This window comes from Nothobranchius furzeri, chromosome 15 (assembly GCF_043380555.1).
Source record: "Nothobranchius furzeri strain GRZ-AD chromosome 15, NfurGRZ-RIMD1, whole genome shotgun sequence".
NCBI classification, from domain to species: domain Eukaryota; kingdom Metazoa; phylum Chordata; class Actinopteri; order Cyprinodontiformes; family Nothobranchiidae; genus Nothobranchius; species Nothobranchius furzeri.
Window position 1 is genome coordinate 36840949 of NC_091755.1, and position 19347 is coordinate 36860295.

Genomic DNA, 19347 nt, shown 5'->3' on the forward strand with positions numbered 1-19347 from the left:
AAAAAGCAAAGCAGCACAAACATAACCTACCTGCGTGGATTACTGATGTGGGTGAGGGGCAGCTTCACTCAGCTTTGAACCTCTTCCTTTTGATTTAGTTGTCATTTACTTTCAAGCCGTTATTTTTCTTTCTATTTTAATTGATTTTTTTTCTTTCTTTTCGTTCTAACCAACAGCAGATTGCACGTCTTCACAGTTGTAGTCAGAAGATGAAATACGCCCATTATGAACATGATTATCGGAACGTTTTGGGTCTTAATGATTTATTAGAGCTTTTTTTTAGGGTTGAATGGTTATTAGGCAAACTTCATCAATGATTTGAGACAATAAAGGTCACACCTGCAATGTTCACTATTACTTTTAGAGTTAATATCATTTTGTACAATCTTCGACACAACCCAAACTAACCCAAGGAGGTCAGCCTTAAAAAAAGGATTGTAGATAGGCCGGCCATGTTGGGTGTCTACTAACTCACGAGGCTGAGCAGACTTCAACACAGATGAAATCAGTTCTCTACAATCTTCCGTTAAGGATTCGTGGCCCAGAGGTGATCCTCCAAATTACCTTTTTTAATATCCTAAGAACTATAGTGCATGAGTTGTTCTTCACCAGCAGAAACCGCACCCCCAAAACCCACTTCAAGCCAACTTCCTTACCTCTATCACATGGTTACTCAATTATGTGACCAAAGGCTATCCTCAGGTGGGATTGCCTCCATAGGGAGCCTAAGTCACACCCACCTACTTCGGCATCATGGGTCCCCAGAGGAACGTAAAAATGAATGCAAGTCAATGGGGCTAAAAACGCCATTTTCTAATTCTACTTGTTTTGCGCCATGGATTTCACGTATGATGTCCGTGAATTTTAAAGATGCATTTTCGAACAGGGGGAACGATTTTTTAGGTTTTGTCCAGGACTACTAATGCGCTTCACGAAAGGGACGTCATTGAAGCAGACACGGAGAAACTGAGGGAAAATAGCTGTAAGTTCAGCAAACTTCCCACAGGAGGAAAGAACCACCATAAATCTGGTCATGTGGTAAGTAGCAGCTACGCTAGGAGAGAGGAGATTATGTGGTGATGTCATATATGTGACGTAACGATGTCTAGTGTGTAGTCATGCTAATTACGAACTTTTACAAGCTAATAAATCTCAAAGTACGTGACTGGCATGGTCGAAACACCTATCATTAGTTTTCATTTAAATTGCAGTACAACATGTGTGATCCAGGGTGTAAGGCAAAGCGGATTAGAAAACAACACTTTTAGCCCCGTTGACTTGCGTTCATTTTCGTTCTTCCGGGGACCCGTGAGCCGACCGGAAGCGGAGGAGACTTAGGCTCCCTATCCCAACCCGAACCCTTAGAACAAATTTAAACACTTTGCCTCCAAAGAGGCTATCTAAAGGCCTCCAGATTGGTCCTATTGAGTTTCGACAAATTCAGTCTAGTTGAGTCCAACACGGTAAAAACAGCTCTGTATCACCTTTCCATTTCATCCTACATCCATTTTGTTTGATTTTCAAAGGGACAATTTACAGCTCTGGAACAGGAACTTACGTCTTAAAGTCTCCTTCCGGAGTATTTCTCTTATTCGATGGCACCATCTCTATGTGGCACATTCGCTCCAATGTTTTAAGATAACGACTTCATGTTTTCTTGTTTATTAACGGGCTTCTGTAGCCGACAAACAGAACTAAAACACGTTGTTTTACAAGTATTATTCTCATATCCTCTTGTGTTCTCATATATTTATATTTTAAAGAGTTGTCCGTGAAAAGTTCATCAACTCTGCATCAGTTGAGGTATTCCTTAAATTTGAAGCATGTAAGCGGTAGTCTAATGCTATTGGTTAGTTCTGGTCAGCGCTCAGTTTCCTATTGCACGGAGCTCTGGGGGGCCAAAATAAACGTACATTGCTTACATTATTTCACAGTACATGATAAGATAATGAATTTTACGGATTTCTGAAAAATCATGCATCATTTCTGAAAGGGGAAAACTCCAGAAAGATACTTTAATAGTGTCCTCAGCACCAAGTCCAGCGTATACATCTTTCCAAAGTCCTCAAGGGACTTAACTTGTATGGAGACACAAAAGATGAATTTACATCCCAGAAGTTCTGACACTGGAAACACACCTTATGGGGCCATCAAGGGGCCACATTATTTTATAGAGGGGCCAAATATGAGTCCAACTTCACTACAAACTAAAACTCGCTTTATGGAGGTAACATTTCACCACCAACATGCTAAAATGCTTTAATGTAATTTCACGTGCATTTTTAATGTACACAGAAAATACAAATACACACAGCATTAGAGAAATTTTAGCATTGAATAAACATTTTTTCAAGTAGTCTTTGTGTAAAGTACGTTCGTGGGTGGGGGAAAAAATCCTGTTTGGCTCAATAATGCCACTAGTGTTTGGACTTGGATATGCACCCACCTATAATCTGATTATCACACACAGGGCAGAAGGGTGACAGGGCACGGGGATTTCAGGGGCCAATCAGATGTCAGCAGGGGCCAATGCCACTGTGGCCCCGCCCCTAGAATGGCCACTGAAGTGTGTATAATTGAATGAATCAGACCTGCTTGGAGAAAGCAGACTGTCAGTGCACAGGTCAAAACAAACTCTGGATTTTCTCAGCAGATTCAGACGACATCTCCTTCCCCAAAACATCGAAGATCTAAGAGCGTAAGATATCTACGTTTCTGTGAATACCTGCTGGTCAAGTTTGGGGGAGAGGTGTTGACTCTGTCCTCGTTCTTTGCTGAGGTAGAAGGGCTCTTCTCAGGCTTCAGGAATCCCTTTGAAACATAATAATCTTGGTGATCATTTGTTTCCTTTCCTGGTGTTGGACGTCCAGTCTGACTGCTCCATACTTCATTAGGTTACATGTCTTTTTCAGTCTTGCCGAGGCTTCTACTACTAACTGCACACCCTTTTACTGTTGAGCATCCACAGGCTGATTGATGATAATTTAGACCTAACTGCTCTTCATTGAATTTTTAATTATGGGAATGCATCTTTTGGGCTTCTGAGCAGCAGCACTTGTGCTCAAGAGTCAGAATAGTGAAAATAATTGTGACAAAATCAAGCGGCCTTGAACACCCGACTTCAGTATCTATTTCCACCTGTTAAAATAGGAGACGTCTTTCTGCTCTGGGATGGAGGTGACGGTCATCGCTGCTTTCTGATTGGCTGCATGTTGTTGGCATGTGGATCTTTGTGACTGCTTGGTGAAAACACACGTGTCCGGGTCCTGTTAGCTGTGCATAATGTGTGTGCTTTCTCTCAAATGGACTGAAATAAGTTCAGCAACACGATACAGCTTGTTTCAGCATCTTCTCCAGCTTTAAACAACAGGGGAGACTAATGTACAAACACACATTTGTCTTCTTTTCCCTCGGGTGTCGGTCCAAAGTTTGCATGTTTGTTCAGCTTATGTGTCTGAACTGTTTTTAGGTCTGTGTTTTTCCTTTCTCTTGACATTCCCCTTGTGGGTGACATGCAGCCTTGCTCTACTCTGATGGTTCCTGGTGCAGAATAGGCTCAAGTGTCCAATGACTAACGCCAGGATAAAGTGGAAGAATGGATCCATCCATCACTTTTCTCTGTATGAAAACACAGAACAGTTTTATTTGCTTTGGCAGAGTGACACTCTTTTGTCTGCTTTATTTATTTATTTATTGGGTTTTTGGTCATCCCACGCTGTACTCACTCATTCAACCCTCTTTGTGTTATTGGTGGTGATTGAGACTACATCTAACATACCTCATTATTAGAATGAGCTGAACATGATTTAGATGCATTGATCTTATTCCAGACCGCGTAAAGTGTCACTTAGCAGTGTCATCAGCAAACTTTAAGGCTGTTGTTGGGCTGGGCGAAATGGCCTAAAATCAATGGGTGTTTCTCAATGTCAAGGCGCCTGGCTTACGAGGACACTGTCCTTCCTTGGTCAAAGAAAATGGTTAAATGGAACAGACTTGCATCACGTGACACGGGAGATAACGTTATATTTTATACGTATTAGTTTCAATATAAATATATAACGAGCCTTTAATCTTTTTAATTGTGTGTATGTTTCTTAAATAAAAAATATAAGCGAGTTACTACCCGCTTGCCACCAAAGCTGCAACTACTAAGCAACTAACCAATCACAGATAACTTCTTTGGATCTAAAAAAAACATTTTAAATTGGTTCTCTTACCTTTAAATTTGAAAATTGTCCCCGATGTAGCCGCCGGCGTCTGATATGCCGTCCTTTTGAAAATACTGCTGTGAATTCTGGGTAATTTTTGACCAAGGCTAGGCTACAAGACACCTCCCGTGTATCCTCGCTCAACTAGCTAAATGGCTAACAAACGGAGAACACACACTTCGGTAGAACTTGAACATTGGAACACATCTTGGCGGTTCTTGATGACGCATCTCCTAGGCAACCGGGGCGGGGCCAAGAGATCAAGGCAAGGTTCCTTGACATTGAGAAACACCCAATATCGCGGTATACCGAGGATTTCACATTTAACGATAACTAGATAGTAACTACATGTCTGGCAGAGCAAAGCTAACCACTAGATGGGGCTATTTGACTCGAGGTGGTACAGCTTCTTAAAGGGACACGAACATCGCCAACCTACACACCTCTTTTCGTTTTTTTTTTATCATCAAATTTTTTGACATGGGCAAAACGATATCGGTTAGAGTCAGAAAGTTTGATATCGATAAATTTTCGATTTATTGCCAACCTTAATACGCCCTAATAATATTGCCCAAACAAAATACGACCCTTTTTGCATCCGTATTGCATCTCGGATAATTTTATGTGCTTCCCTGAAAAATGCCCAGTGAGTGCATTTTAGACATAATTTCCAAAGCGATGCATTCATGTCAGGAGCAGAGCTGTAGGCTCTTGCGGGACTCATAACATCGTGAAACCGCGTATTTTTACAACTTGGACTGAGAGGCTCGTGTGAGAGAGCGTGGAATGGCTTCAGTGATTAAGACCAAGAGTCTGCTGGAAGGTGGAGGCTAACTGTGACAGCCCTCCCTGGTTCCTAACTCTCCTCTCCCGTCTTCAGATTGAGAAGATCATGACCCTGATCGGAGCTGGCATCGAGTCTTCCAGAGATCAGCAGTACTCCACGCCAGGTAAAATACCTCCATCACTGTCTGTCTGTGTTGTAAAAGCTTAGTTTAACTACGCCATAGAAAGAAGAATCATCAAAGAAATCTAAAAGTTTGGGGACAGAACGGTGAACCGTGTCGCTTTGGATGAATGTAGTCTGTAGAATAGACAGAACAGCTGTTTCATGAAGGATATGGTTAGAATCAGACCTCAGATTCGTCTGGTTTATATAGAAAACTTTAAATCTGGCTTCAGGTTCTGCGAAACCTCAGCTGCATACATTTATTATCACAGAAACGAAAAAGCTAGTAGACCCAAGCAACGTCTTTATTTTCTATAGGCTGCCTTATCTTGGGTTTGAGTCATGCTCCTATGCTCGTGCTCTTTCAGGGTTAGGGTTTCCATTCGTAGGAGCTTTTAACTTGGATTCTTAGGTGGCCGGCTCTCAGAGACACTTGATTATATTTGTTGTGGGCTCTTAAGGATTCTGCACCCGCCGTCCTTTTGCTCCTCTGTGTTTTCTAAAGCCTGTCAGCCCGGTTGATGGATGGTGCTTGAACGATCGACTCCCTTCTCTTCAGCATTCCCCTCTCACATCACTCAGCGTTCACCTTCACTCTGCTCCGGCTTCTTCTCCATAGATTTAAACAATGCGGCACACCCCCCCCGTTCTCACACTCTTCCCGTTCTGGTCTGCGATGCCGTGCACAGGAGCGGGCTGCTTGCACATTTCACTTTGAGGAAAGCTGACACTACTGCAGTAAAGGAGTTAGCAGCCCGTCACGGCCTACGTGAATCCTCTCCTCTGGACATGTGAGCTTCAAGGAAACCGTCAGGGGAAGAAGCTGCGTCACTGGTTCCACCCCACCCCTGATCGATGCCTGGACTTGTGTGGATCGATGCCATTTCTTGTATTTCCTGCTCTCTGTTGATTAACTTCCGCATCAAACTGACTGGACTACAGGACGAGAGGATGCTTCAGGATCCCAAAAATCAAACACAAGCGATGAAAGCGTTGGGAGCTGGGGTCATAAACTGAAACAGGGGGCTTAAATGATAAAGAGCGGCCACCTGCAGTATTTCAGAGGGAGGGGGGAGGAGAGAGAGGGAGGGAGGGGAGTCGGAGGGTGGTGAACAGGCAGGACAAAAGGAGGACTTCGCTTCATCGTGCAGGATTAGAGTCTGCTTTAACGTTCACACTGGTGTAGACTAGATGGTAGAGAACACTGCTGCTCTTCACGTCTTGGACTCTTTCAGCACTCCTGCCTGAAGAGGATCTTCCAGCGAGCTTCAGCCAAAAGAGCTTTTGGATTCTTACTTTTCCTCTTTAACATAAAAAACTTGTGGATGTTGGACTGCGAGTCGAGAAAAAGAGATGTGCTGATTTAGTCCTTGGTGATGTAGATGAGGATGTTTGTGGTCTTCTCCCTGGTCCGGTCAAAGGTCAAACCTGACCGAGTTTCAGCCGGATGTTGACTAACGAGTTGTAGAAGCTGATTTCAGGACAGAAATGTGTCGACAGGACCAGAGGCGGTTGTGTGCTTCTGTAGATCGTTGCCGCTCTCAGATCAGTCTCAGCTCACTAAACTCGTTTCACAAGTTTGCGTCGGTCTCTTTGACTTCCGCTTTCCTCGTGAGCACGAACGTCTCCAGCTGATTCCCAGATTCTTGACCACACGAACGAAGGAACTAATGAAGCAGAAATCTTTTGTCTCCGCTGAAATAATCCGCCACTGGAAGAACTCCTCTGAAGTCTGGGTCTCTGTCTCTTCTCTGGTGACTTCACAAAGATGGAGCCTCACTAAATAAAACCCAAGTTTTAAGCGACTTTTTACTTATTTGCTCTAATTTGAGACGCTGGTTTTCTTGGTTGAGAGTTGAACCTGGAACCGTGAGTCGAATGAGTATCAGCACCGCCAGTTTGCCTCCAGTTTCTGGTGACTGTGGTCCGGCCCCCGCAGCCCTGCGGGAGCTGACGCCCCATCCACAGAGGACACTGTCTCCCCCGCCCTCCTGTTGCCGGTGCGCTCGGCTCTGCTGGCCGAGAATTATGTGGCAATGCCACGTCTCGTCGTCAGAGTGCCGCTGCTACCGGCTCAAAGGTTTCTCCCTCCTGAAGCGCTTTCCCCTCTCGGCAGGTGGTGCGAGCCGGCTCCTGGATCAGCCTGTGGGAGATTGGCTGGAGCACGTGGGGCTGCCGCAGTACGAGAGCAAGCTGCTCCTGAATGGCTTTGATGATCTTCACTACATGGTGAGTTCCTCAGCATATCGTTCTGACCTGTCAGTCGTGTTTTGTTTCCTGAGTTCATTTCCTCCTGCATTAATCCAGCTGATGCTGCCCTTTATTACGTAGAGGGTGATCCCATTAACTTTATCTAGAGTTTAACTAACTGCAGCATTTGATGGATTTGGCATCCACCCTGTTTCTCCCTCGGAGTCTCAGGCCTTCTTCATCTCTGTTTTATGATCCACCCGCTAGAGAAGCAGCTGCTGCAAGGCCACCCTTCCTGAATCCAGAAGCATCTGAGTGATCAGTGGGACGCTGTGGTCATGCTGATGGGCTCATCCAGCCCAAAGCATGCTGGGATACTGTGAGTGGGTCATGGCCACGGGGAGGGATGGGTACCGAATTCGGTACTTTTTAAGGTACCGACCGAATTCCATAGTACTGACCGAGCACCGATTCACATCGTTTCAAACGGTGTCTCGTTTCGGTACCCGTCCTTCATAACGAGAACTTGCCAAGACAGCTGCGCATGCGCAAGAGCGTTATGTCGTCGGTCGCTGCGAGCCAGTTGTAAACAGAGCAGCATGGTAGAAAGAACGCACGCTAACGCTTGGGTCCACTTCACTAAATGTGATGGGTAACTGGGTGATGGTGAAACCAGCGACAACGATCTAAGTGAGACATCCTCATCTTAATCTGCTCCGTAGGTAAATAAAATGTTTAAGATAACATTAGCTTGATATGTTAGCTTCCGTTTCACTAATGGTGCGTTCGCTTTCTCCTCGGAACTCCGAATTTCCGACTAGAACAAGAACGCGCTCTAAAGTTTGGCTTCACTTTACTAAATGCGACGGGTGATTGGGTGAAGATGAAACCAGCGACAACGATCTAAGTGTGAGGCATCATCGTTTTAATCTGCTCCAGCAGCTAAATAAACTGTTTAAGATAACGTTAGCTTGATATGTTAGCTTCCATTGCCACCGTTGTTATCAGCTAATGGTGCGTTCGCTTTCTCCTCGGAAATTCTAGCTTCCCAGTAGGAAAAATCAAATGAAAAAAGACGGCAAAAGGAATGACGATACACAGTAAATTTAGTTCACAGTAAAGATGTTTGCTTCAGTTTAATTATCAGCTTATGAAACTACAAGGACGATGTTAAAATACAAATAGTTGAATGTTATTTATCGTGATATTTATCAAATATTGTTATATATTGAGAAAAATATATATTTAATTATAAAAGAGAATTAAAATAATAAACACTCAAAAGTATCAAAAATTGGTACCGTTAAGTACCGGTATCGATTCGTAGGTACCGGGAATTAGTACCGGATCGATTCAAATGTCAAAGGTACCCATCCCTAGTCACGGGACCCCACTGCTTCGCTGAGCTGGTTGATCACTTAGAAAAATCACAAACTTTATTGTAAACATTAGAGAAGACGTAATATTAACCCACATGTTTTTTTATTCCATCCTGATACCATTAGTGGGGTTTATCTGTTCGGACCCTTTTAACGTGACATCTAATACATCAAGAGAAGCAAAAGGAGAACAGAAAAAAGAAAACTTTGATTATTTTGATCTGGCTTTGTGCAGCGTTCTGCATCTTGGATCAGTCAGGCATCGATGTCTTCTGTCCGTCTGGAAAGACGAGATGTTTGTTCTGAGCAAGCTAAATTCTTAAGATATCTCTTAAGTGCAGAAGAATTACAGAGTCATGATGATGTTTACTGCTGTCACACAGCTGCTCCAGTCCCTCTGTCATGTCTCCTTTATTTCTGATTCATGTTGATTAGAATAAACCGAACCAGCTATGCTTCTTGGTAGTTCACACGTCACACTTATTGTCTTCATGCGACCACGAGCACGCTGCGCTTCAGTACGACACACTCCATCACATCGTACCTGCCAGTGTGACCCCTCCTGCTTCAAATCCTCCGAAACAAATAGCCTTTTCTGTATTTGGATTAAGTTAAAATTCATCCGTTTTCTGGAATAAAATCATTAAGTTTTGTCATCTTGAATCTTACACTTTCACTGGATGTAAAGTAAATGATTTGGCATGTTTTCCCGCAGAAACTTTTAGGAATTCCAGAGTTAAAGAGCTTGTGCACACACGTTTCTGAACGGTGTTTAAACTATGTTTTATAACATGAAAGTGGAGCAGTAACGCCTCCGTCTGTGTGCTGATCAGCTCATGCGTTGAAGCCTCTGAAGTTTCTCTTTGAGTTTAATCTCCCTGCCGTCTGAGTAGTTCGCACTCGTCTTCATCTGCCTTCAGTCCTCTGCAGCGTTTCTGTTTCCATGCTAAGCTCACAGACCATCTGGAGGATTTTCTCTTTGCCTCGCCGTTTTCCTTCATTTATACCTAATAACTATTTAGAGCAGCAAATGTGTGACGTGTGCCCAGGAGTAAACATCCGTTGTATTTGTTGATTATATTTTAGTGAGCTAAACAGCCTCTACTCTCCCCGTCTGACCACTGAGGTCTCCAGTTTAGCTTCCAGGCTCCAGTAGCAGATCAATACCAGCTCTGATTGTTTTGCGTTGAAGCAGCACAGCAAACGAGTTTCCCCTCAAGTCAATTCTTTGCTTTGTTCATCTCGTGGAGCAAATGTCCCGACCGAACCAGCTCTGTGCCGCCTCGCCGCTCACGACACAAAGGGCCTTGTTGGTTTATTTTTTCACGCATCTTGTTAACGGCTTCTTTTGGCTGTGAAAGACTCCCCCTACGACCTGGAGATGGGTAATTGAGTAGCAGTGTGTGCGTTTTCATCTGAACGCTGCACCAAAGGGAAGCGAACATCAGAGCTTCGGTTTGTCTCTTCCTAGGTTTATTTTAAAGGTCAACGTCACTGAAAAACCATGTCTGGCGGATCTACGCCACACTGCTAACATTCATGGACTCGCCCATCTTGACTCACGACGGGGAAGGCTGTTGTTGGTTTAGCGTCCAGGAGAGAGCAAAGCGCATCACAGCTAGTAAAAGCTAGCCGTTAGCATTAGCAACTCCACCACAGAGCAGAACTCCTTCAGGTTCGAGTTATTTGTGGAGATTAAACATCAGCTTTGCGGAGCAAACAGTCCTTGGTAGGGTTGTGTTGCTGTTAGCCAATCAGAAACGAGATGTCCAACTATCAGGAAGAAGAACTAACCCCAAAATTCCACTACCTCCGCTCCGGCATGAACTCCGCAGCAAAAACGGTCCCGTTGTAGTCAATCAGAGCTGTTCCACTACTGCGGCCGTGCGGCGCAGTGCGCCTCCCGCCGTCCGGCAAAAATAGGATTGATTCTATTTTTGCCGGACGCCGGAGCACCTCCGCAGTCAATGGACAGAAATCACAACCGCCCAACAGGAAAGGGAGCAAGCACAACTTCCGTTATTTCACAATAAATCGATAAATAAAAAGCGTTTTTTGTTTCATATGCACAGGTTTAACAACTTTTAACAACTATCAATGGTGGCTGAACTTTAAATGCACAAAAATAAGCCATAAATACAGTTTCCACTATCAAAGTAGTCACACTTTGTTGATCCAAACACTGCTGATCTCTCAACACAAATGATGGGCAGATTAAACAGTTCATTTCGATGCTTCTCCCACACAACGGGTGTTTGGATATAACTTCCGCGTTTATTGCTCGGACTGTATCGCAAGATCTCGAAAATCCCGCGCATGCCTGTTTGCGCACCTCAGGTCTCCGCACCGGAGCGGAGCCGTTGTAGAGCGGGTAGCAAGAAAAATTGAGTTCAGAAGCGAGCGGCTGCGGAAGGCGAGGGCGGAGCGGAGGTAGTGGAATTTTGGGGTAAATCCTGTCGTGCTCTGCCACTCCCTCATCCAGCTAACTTCTACATCCTCAAACAGGTGCGCCAGAGCTTTGTTTCCCCCAGAGTGCGACTCACAAGGCATTCATTCCAACTCGAGATCACTGCACATGTATTAAAAATGAGTACAGTTGACCTTTAATAGGTCATGCTGCCATGAAATAACCACAAAGTGGTTTTAGGCTAGATTTAGTCAATTCAGAAAAATGCAGTATTGGCATCATGCCTGAAGGGGCTAAATGAATGGTTTAATTGATTTTCCCGTTGTCCAGCAGTGCAGATGTATTTAATATCCATTTTGAAACGTTTACAGATAGATTGAAAGTAAAGTTGTACGTAAATTTTTTCCACATCGTCCTCTGAGCTTTTCTTCTCGGGACCGTGAGGTTTTATTTCATCATTTTCATCTGCAGGACAAATTCTGAGCGTCTGTGTTTAGATGTGAGTTAGACAGTCGGAGGGCTTTTAACCCAGAGAGACTTTTTCAGTTACGCTTGCATGTTTGATGTGCTGATTTTAGACTTTTATTAACTCACTTAAACATTTGATACCGAGGTGTGAATGACTTCTAGGAGTAGCTGTAATTTTTCGTTGTGGCTCTTAAGATTGTACCATTTATTATTATTTTGTCGACTATATCGACCAGAATAATTTAAATTGCAATGATCTGATATTTTTCAAATCAAATCAAATCAAAGCTTTATTTATAAAGCGCCTTCCACAACCCTGTCAGGAAGTCCAAGGCGCTGAACATGGAACAGTACAAAGTTAATAAAGTGAATAAATCAGAAAATAAAAGCAATTCAAATTACAGATTACAAATTACAAAAAGGTGAAACATTCTAGTAGAAGACAAATGTGTAAAACAAGGGAAAAAGTGAACTAATGAAAACTGTGAGATAAAGTCAACATAAAAGAGGGCCAAATTCAAACATGTTCAGGAAACGCCAAGCGGAGTTTTCTTTTTTAACCGTACAGATCATGAAGACAATAATGTTATTAAAATCAAGTGTGTTGGCAGAGGAGCACAGTGCAGGCGGACAGTTGACCATAGACACACCGAAGGGTTTGTCTCCTTATTCCCACCAACAGGTGTCTAAAAATAATCAGTATGCTGTATAAGCATTGTTTCTAACAATAGTTTTTGTCTGTGAGATCTTATAAAAACTTGAAATCGCATTTATACGGGCTTAAATTTGGCCGATATTGACATGTCTCCCTTTTCACCTTGAAACCATGGAGATGTATGGCTGGACAATATAGCAACAAAGCATATTAATTAAAATAAATTCACGTTGATCGATATCAATGATGATTAGAAGGAATAGAAAACATATTTTAAGTTCAGCCCTGTCCGTTGTATGCTAGTGCTTTATGATAATACAAGTAAAAATAGTCTTCTACCCCTATTTCCTGCATTAGCCGCCATTGGAAAATAGACGATGTAACGCTCGGATTAGAAAATCCTGACAGATCTACGTCACACTGAAATCTAACATTCATGGACTCATCCATCTTGGCTCGCGGCGGTGAAGGCTGCTGTTGGTTTAGCGTGGGGCGACGGTGGCACAGGATTTAAGCGCTCGCCCCGTAGTCGGAAGGTTGCAGGTTCGAGCCCCGCTCAGTCTGTCGCTGTCATTGTGTCCTTGGGCAAGACACTTAACCCACGTTACCTGCTGGTGGTGGTCGGAGGGTTCGGTGGCGCCAGTGCTCGGCAGCCTTGCCTCTGTCAGTGCGCCCCAGGGCAGCTGTGGCTACATCGTAGCTCATCACCACCAGTGTGTGAATGTGTGTGTGAATGGGTGAATGACTGATTGTGTTGTAAAGCGCCTTGGGGGGTTCCAGGACTCTAGAAGGCGCTATATCAAATACAGGCCATTTACAGGAAACAGCCGAGAACGTCTCAGCTAGTAGATGCTAATGGTTAGCATTAACAACTACACCACACAGCAGAACTCCTTCAGGCTTTTGTTGTTTGTGGAGATAAAACATCAAAGAGGTGAGATGTCCGAATTTCAGGAAATAAGACTCCAGAACTTGCCGTGTTCTGCTCTCCTCTGCTCGTACGTGTTTTAGCGAGTCTGGCGATGCGATATATACATCACAGTACGGGGGAGACGATACGATATGCTGGGATACTAAAAGCCAGACAATAATTGTAATTTTTAAGACTGAATTTCACTGGAAAACTCAGACCAGATGCTTCTAAGACACATCCAGTGTTCTCGCGAGATCTCGATGTTCTGTCAGAATGAAGGCATTCGAACTGCTGCCACCCAAGGCCGGATTAACCATATGGACAATTGCCCAGGGATCCACGAACTCTAAAGGCCCAGGCCCAGGGCAGCAAGGGCACGAGCAAAATACTGTACTAGGGTGACCATACGTCCTCTTTTCCCCAGACATGTCCACTTTTCACTCTCTGTCCGGGCGTCCGGGGGGTTCTTGTATTGATGAAAATGTCCGGCTTTTCATCCAGGAGCAGGGATCGAGTTATGGGGGAGCTGGATGTCCTACACATCCAGGGGAGCCGGAAAAAAGTTTTCTACCTATATTACATCATTTATGGACTCTTCTGAGCAGAGAGCACAGAGAGCGGCAGAGCGCTGATCGTAGGTGTGCAGCGTTTCAGGCTGCTGCGTCCAGCGCACGGTCCATTCTCAAAGTGGCGCAACCAAAAAACTATAATTAGCACACGATCGTTCATGTTCGCACATGTTCTCTGTTTTCTGTCTTATTTGTGCCTGAAGCTCGCTACTGCGGAGCTCATCACCTGTGCTGCGGTGATTTCACCTCACTGACGCAGCATCGAAACACGCTCTCAGCTTTGTGGTCAGGAGATCCCTTTGATCTGCTCAGAAGTAACTGATGAGGTGAAAAAGTAAGAATCCAGGCAGCAGATTTTCTGGAGAATTTAGAGGAGGTGCAGGAAGATGAGAGACAGACAGGACAGGAAACAGTTAAATAAAAACAAGAAAACAAAACAAAAAGTAAAATGTAGGTAGATTTATCTCCACTACACATTTTTACTTGTATAAAACAATAAGTTATACACATGTAGTATTTACACATCTGATACAATTCAGATCGCCTTCAAAACTCAGTCACACACCCAGGGCCGTTTCAAGACATTTTGGGGGCAAAGCAGACACCCCCCCCCAGAAGCCTCTGTGTAATTCATGCCCTCTCCAGTAGTGTTAGTTATACAGTGTTTATAAAAGCCCCTCAGACATTACTGACATGTTCTAATATTATCAGATGAAAAACTAAATTATCAGACATGCTGTCTCATCTGCTTCTTTTCTAAACTTGCAAAAAGTAACAAAACCACCTGAAAGCCACTATTTGTGGATTCTCTGAAAGTTTCCATGGAGTGTGTCACAGCTTATGTTTTCATTGATCCTATCGTCTAATCTCACAGCTGAAACGAGCATCCTTAATAATCTGTGACCAGGAAGCGTACCGATGCTGTAGTAAAACAAAAGGTATAATAATTTATTATTAATAAAACCTTGTTGCAGCACTAAAGCAGAAAAATGAGATTTTGCAATAAATATGCAAAATATTTACATATGAATTGTTTTAGAGCCCTTTAATTGGCAGAATCTGATATTAATTTAGTTCTTACAAAAAATGGGTCCCAACGTGGTTTGTGTGGCGTTGCCATAGTGTGACGTCATAGGCACAGATCCCCTGTCCTCTTGTTTGGAAATGGAAATATGGTCACCCTACATTAAACAAACTGTCCACCCGGGCTTTTGCGCTGCACAGAGACGCTTCGCTGCCTACGACTTTGAACGTCAGTTGAGAGTCAGTCTCATGCAGACTGACCAATGAAGAGAGGGCCTCAAGTTAATTCTCTCTCCTCATTGGTCAGTCCACACGAGGCGGGTCAAAGGTTACCCTGAGCGGGTTACGTGACGTCAGGCATTCAAGTATTGAGTATATTTACTGCATATTACAGTAAAATATTCTGTATGTGACCATATTATGGTGATCCTTGGGTCGTGATGATGGGGCCCTTGAATATTGTTGCCCAGGGTACAACAAAGTGTTAATCTGGCCCTGCTGCCACCTAGCTGTTGGAGTTTGAGTTGCACCACACAAAATAAATATAGTAAATGTTTGCATGTAAATCTCAATAAAATTCAATCCATTGCTTTTAAATATCAATTCAGTATCAAAGTTTCCCCATATTTCCTTACATCCCTGGAGCAGACAGCTTTAATAAACTGGTGTTTATGACTTTAACTGAATAGTAACTGATCTGCCTAACCTACATGACTGATGAATCAAAAGGTTGGTTTTCTGCCACTGCACGACTGGTGTAAACTCACAGACGCCATGAACATTTGGAGTTAAGGGCCACCATACTGGTCTGACACCAACCTCACCCCACTTCCTGACCGGTACAGTCTCCGTTATCATGGACTGCAGCTGAAGCCACTTTGTAAAGGTGTGATGCTCACCAAGACATGTTGGGTTTAAAAAGGCTTTGTTCAAACATGCCAGGCGCAAAGAAAAAGTAATAATTTGATAGCAAGTCAGGAAATGGGCTACGCCTGGTGAGCAGCTCAGGATTTCCTCCCCCCTTGGAGTCGTTTATCAGTTAAGCACCGGAGACGGTGATGCAATCTTCCATGCGCTGTGCAAGTGCTGTCCATCCAGCTCCCACAATCCCCAGCGTGTTGCTGCTCACAGCTGATGGTCTTTATGGTGGCATCTTAGATTTAATGATTAATGAAGAGAAAAGGCATCTCCTTGTGAGTTCTGATGTCATACCTTACATCGATTAAGGTTTTAGAACGTGTGGATCCTAATATAACCTTTGATCTTCTTGGGGCTGTAGATTTCCTCAAATGTCCAGGATCTGCATGTTGATGGTATTTAAAAAAACACAAATGTGATGTTTTGTGTGAAGTTGTGATTCACTGGCAACCTCGCATCCAAAGCTCTTCACTTTTACTCTGATTGGCTGTTTGCTTCGGAGCTTCAGACAACTTGTCTTCTGTCTGAGAACGCAGGACTAACCAGAGGAGTCCGTCGTGGACACTGAACCATCACTCTCTGTACCCCAGACAGCAGCTGCCAGACTTCTCTTCAGATTTAGTTGCTGACCTTCTTCGGCTGCTGTTTACGGCTCGCAGCCCTCCGGATCTGCCTGAGCGACTTCCTGATGTCCCACTGGTCGCTTTGAGTTATATGACTTCATGAAGACTTATTTATTTTTGGCTGAGTGGTCATGAAATCGGCCAACATGGCATTAAAATGAATGATGTCCACTCCCGCATGTCGGATAGATTCTGCTCTTTTATCTCATGTCGCTGATGGCGACTCGTGGCTGCTTCTCTGTGACATCACATGTTTTATTTTGTGTAACCAACTCCTGGTTGGATCATCGTTCTTGTCCGTTCTCGTCAGTTCTTTGCTCCGTGCATGTGGACGATGTCACCGATGGAGAATTGACTGGATTCTGCAACGTTAGCATGTCTGTTATCAGCAGCTAGCCTCCAGAAAGGAGTTCTCTCTTGATGGAGTTATCTTAGTTACATTCTGCCTGTTTGGGAATTTCATGGGTCGTTTGAGTGCTTACCGATCTACTGGATCATGAAAGTGGCTGCATGTTTCACCTCACAGTCCTCCTTGTGCTTTGCCCTCAGGGGAGCAACGTAATGGAGGACCAAGACTTGCGAGAGATTGGAATTACAGATCTGAGCCACAGGAAGAAGATCCTGCACGCAGCGCGCCCTCTACCAAAGGTAATGGATCAACGACGGTCTGCTCACGCGCATCCCGTCGTTTCCCCTCGATCCCCGGAAGCACCCGTGACAGGTGTGTTTTCTGACAGATAAAAGCTCTGGGATGTGACGGCAGCAGCTCCCTGTCCTCCTGGCTGGAGAACCTGGGTCTACACGAATACTTGCACAACTTCCTGTCCAGCGGCTACCGCAGCCTGGAGTGTGTGAAGACCCTGTGGGAGCTGGAGATTGTCAACGTGAGTTTATGTTTGACTTTGAAGAGTTTCAGAGGAAAGAATAGCCTTCTTGTGTGTCAAAGACAGCTGGACAGTTCCAAAGGTTCTTAAAGAGCAAGTCACCCCCAAATCACATTTTTTTTTCTGATAAACTATATAAACGAGTGTCTAATCATGCTACAGACACGTGTCGTCAATAATTTGGCACTTCAGTGCATCTTGGTTAAAATTCAAAAATTCTGCCTAAAACTGTCAGTGTTGCGCCGTCGTCAGGTAAAAACTCTGCACTGTATTTGAATTTAAATCTGCCACCGCTATTGGCTAAGAGGTATGCTATGATGTCATCTGGTACATTATGATGTCATAATGCAATTGTGAGCCTGTGTGTGTGTATTTGTTAGCGGCTCCGCCCTCTCGATCTGCCAAGCAACAGCATTTGTTGCATTTTTCAAACATGAAGTGGGAGTGAAGTAAGTTTCTTGTAGGGGGTGACTTGCTCTTTAAGGTGGACATACATCTACATGCTGGGACATGTTTTACCGTGCAGCCAACGTTTGGTCCCAGTGACAGCATGAAGCCATTAGTGGTAACTGGTATAGTTACTGATAGGTTTGCATGCGTTTCCTCATGGTCAACAGAGCAGGACGAATTATTTTAATGACTCTTTAGAGGTCCACTCAAATGTGATATTAAATAGCTTGATGGCTTGTTTTTTATCTCCTGCTCGCTTCCGTTTTGATCATCTTTGCTGTCTGCCCCCTCAGGTGCTAAAAATCACCTTGCTCGGTCACCGGAAACGCATCATTGCCTCACTAGCGGAGCGGCCCTATGAGGAACCTCCTGTCAAGCCTCCCCGCTTGTCTCAGATTAGGGTGAGGACTCTTGCAGTGCTTCACGTGGTAAAGACGGGACTAGAGAGCTAAGTGCGTTAGACTCCATGTGTGCAGTGCTACGACCTGCCTGGATCCCAGACCTCGTCTCCTCTGAGCCAGATGGAGTCCTGCACGGGACGCTCCATGGACCATCTGCTGCCCGCAGGAGAGCCGTGCAGAAAGAAGGTGCCAGAAGCTGATTACGACGTCACCCAAAGATCCAGCAGCGGACGGCACCGGCCCCAGGTTGGTTTTCTATTAGCAGTGATTGGATCCGAGCAACATCTGGGCGTTTCCTTTTGAATCGTTCTGGCTGTTTCTGCAGGAGCGGCATGAAGAGATGCACCAAGAGCCGCGTCTGACGCTGCGACCGCCGAGTTTAGCAGCACCGTACGCTCCGGTCCAGAACTGGCATCACCAACCTGAGAAACTCATATTTGAATGTTGTGCCTACGAAGCCAGCGTACGTTGATCCCTTTTTTATTGGGACTGCACAATACCGTAGAGACTTTACCGTTGTTGCAACATCAACGTTCTCTGTCCTGTTCTAGTACCTTGGTTCTATGCTCATTAAGGATCTGAGGGGAACTGAGTCCACGCAGGATGCTTGTGCTAAAATGAGGGTACGCAACAAGCCCCTCCTCTACTTTTACGCCACAATCAAACTGACTGCTGATGAACTTTGGTGTGATTTGCTTTCCTCCAGAGGTCCACAGAGCAAATGAGAAAAGTCCCAACCATCGTCCTCTCCATCACCTATAAGGGAGTGAAGTTTATAGATGCAGCCAACAAGGTGACCGTGGTTTTTCACCTTGTAACAAAGTGATCGCGCCTTTATTCTGATGCCTTTCGGTTGCTGGTTTCACCTTAGCTTGTGCCTCTTTCACTTTTCTAACTGATTTGGGTTCGTGCGTCCCTTTGTAATAATAATAATAATAATAATAATAATAATAATCAGCGTTTTACCGTCATCATTTTACTCCTTTTGCTGCAGAACATCATTGCCGAGCATGAGATCCGAAACATATCTTGTGCAGCTCAGGACCCGGAGGACTTGTGTACATTCGCCTACATTACTAAAGACCTGCAGACTAGCCATCATTACTGCCATGTCTTCAGCACAGTAGACGTGGTAAGCGCACACTTTTTTGTTTACGTGACTCATAAAAAGTTTTCGTTTTTTTTGTTGTCTGTATTTTACAAAGACGTTTCCATAGCAACACATGAAACCGCAGACAGTAATAAATTAAACCTGCAGGAAGCAGTTTAATTGTTTTATTTATTCAGGATTATTCTGTTTCACTCCTGAA

At 44.2% G+C, this 19347-nt stretch overlaps 1 protein-coding gene across 7 annotated transcripts in view; it reads left to right on the forward strand.

Annotated features, from left to right (window-relative positions):
* LOC107390374 (ankyrin repeat and SAM domain-containing protein 1A) overlaps positions 1-19347 on the forward strand; it is an 87210-nt gene that overhangs the window by 63435 nt on the left and 4428 nt on the right. For 4 of the 7 annotated variants that reach the window (XM_015967032.3, XM_054745728.2, XM_015967030.3 and 1 more), the window contains 11 exons: positions 2651-2698; positions 5089-5158; positions 7274-7386; positions 16852-16950; positions 17040-17186; positions 17930-18037; positions 18113-18283; positions 18363-18500; positions 18589-18660; positions 18744-18830; positions 19032-19169. In XM_015967032.3, coding sequence (XP_015822518.3) covers positions 2651-2698; positions 5089-5158; positions 7274-7386; positions 16852-16950; positions 17040-17186; positions 17930-18037; positions 18113-18283; positions 18363-18500; positions 18589-18660; positions 18744-18830; positions 19032-19169 — 1191 coding nt within the window. The remainder of the gene's footprint in view (positions 1-2650; positions 2699-5088; positions 5159-7273; positions 7387-16851; positions 16951-17039; positions 17187-17929; positions 18038-18112; positions 18284-18362; positions 18501-18588; positions 18661-18743; positions 18831-19031; positions 19170-19347) is intronic. The other 3 variants (XM_015967033.3, XM_015967037.3, XM_015967031.3) reach the window with 2 other exon arrangements.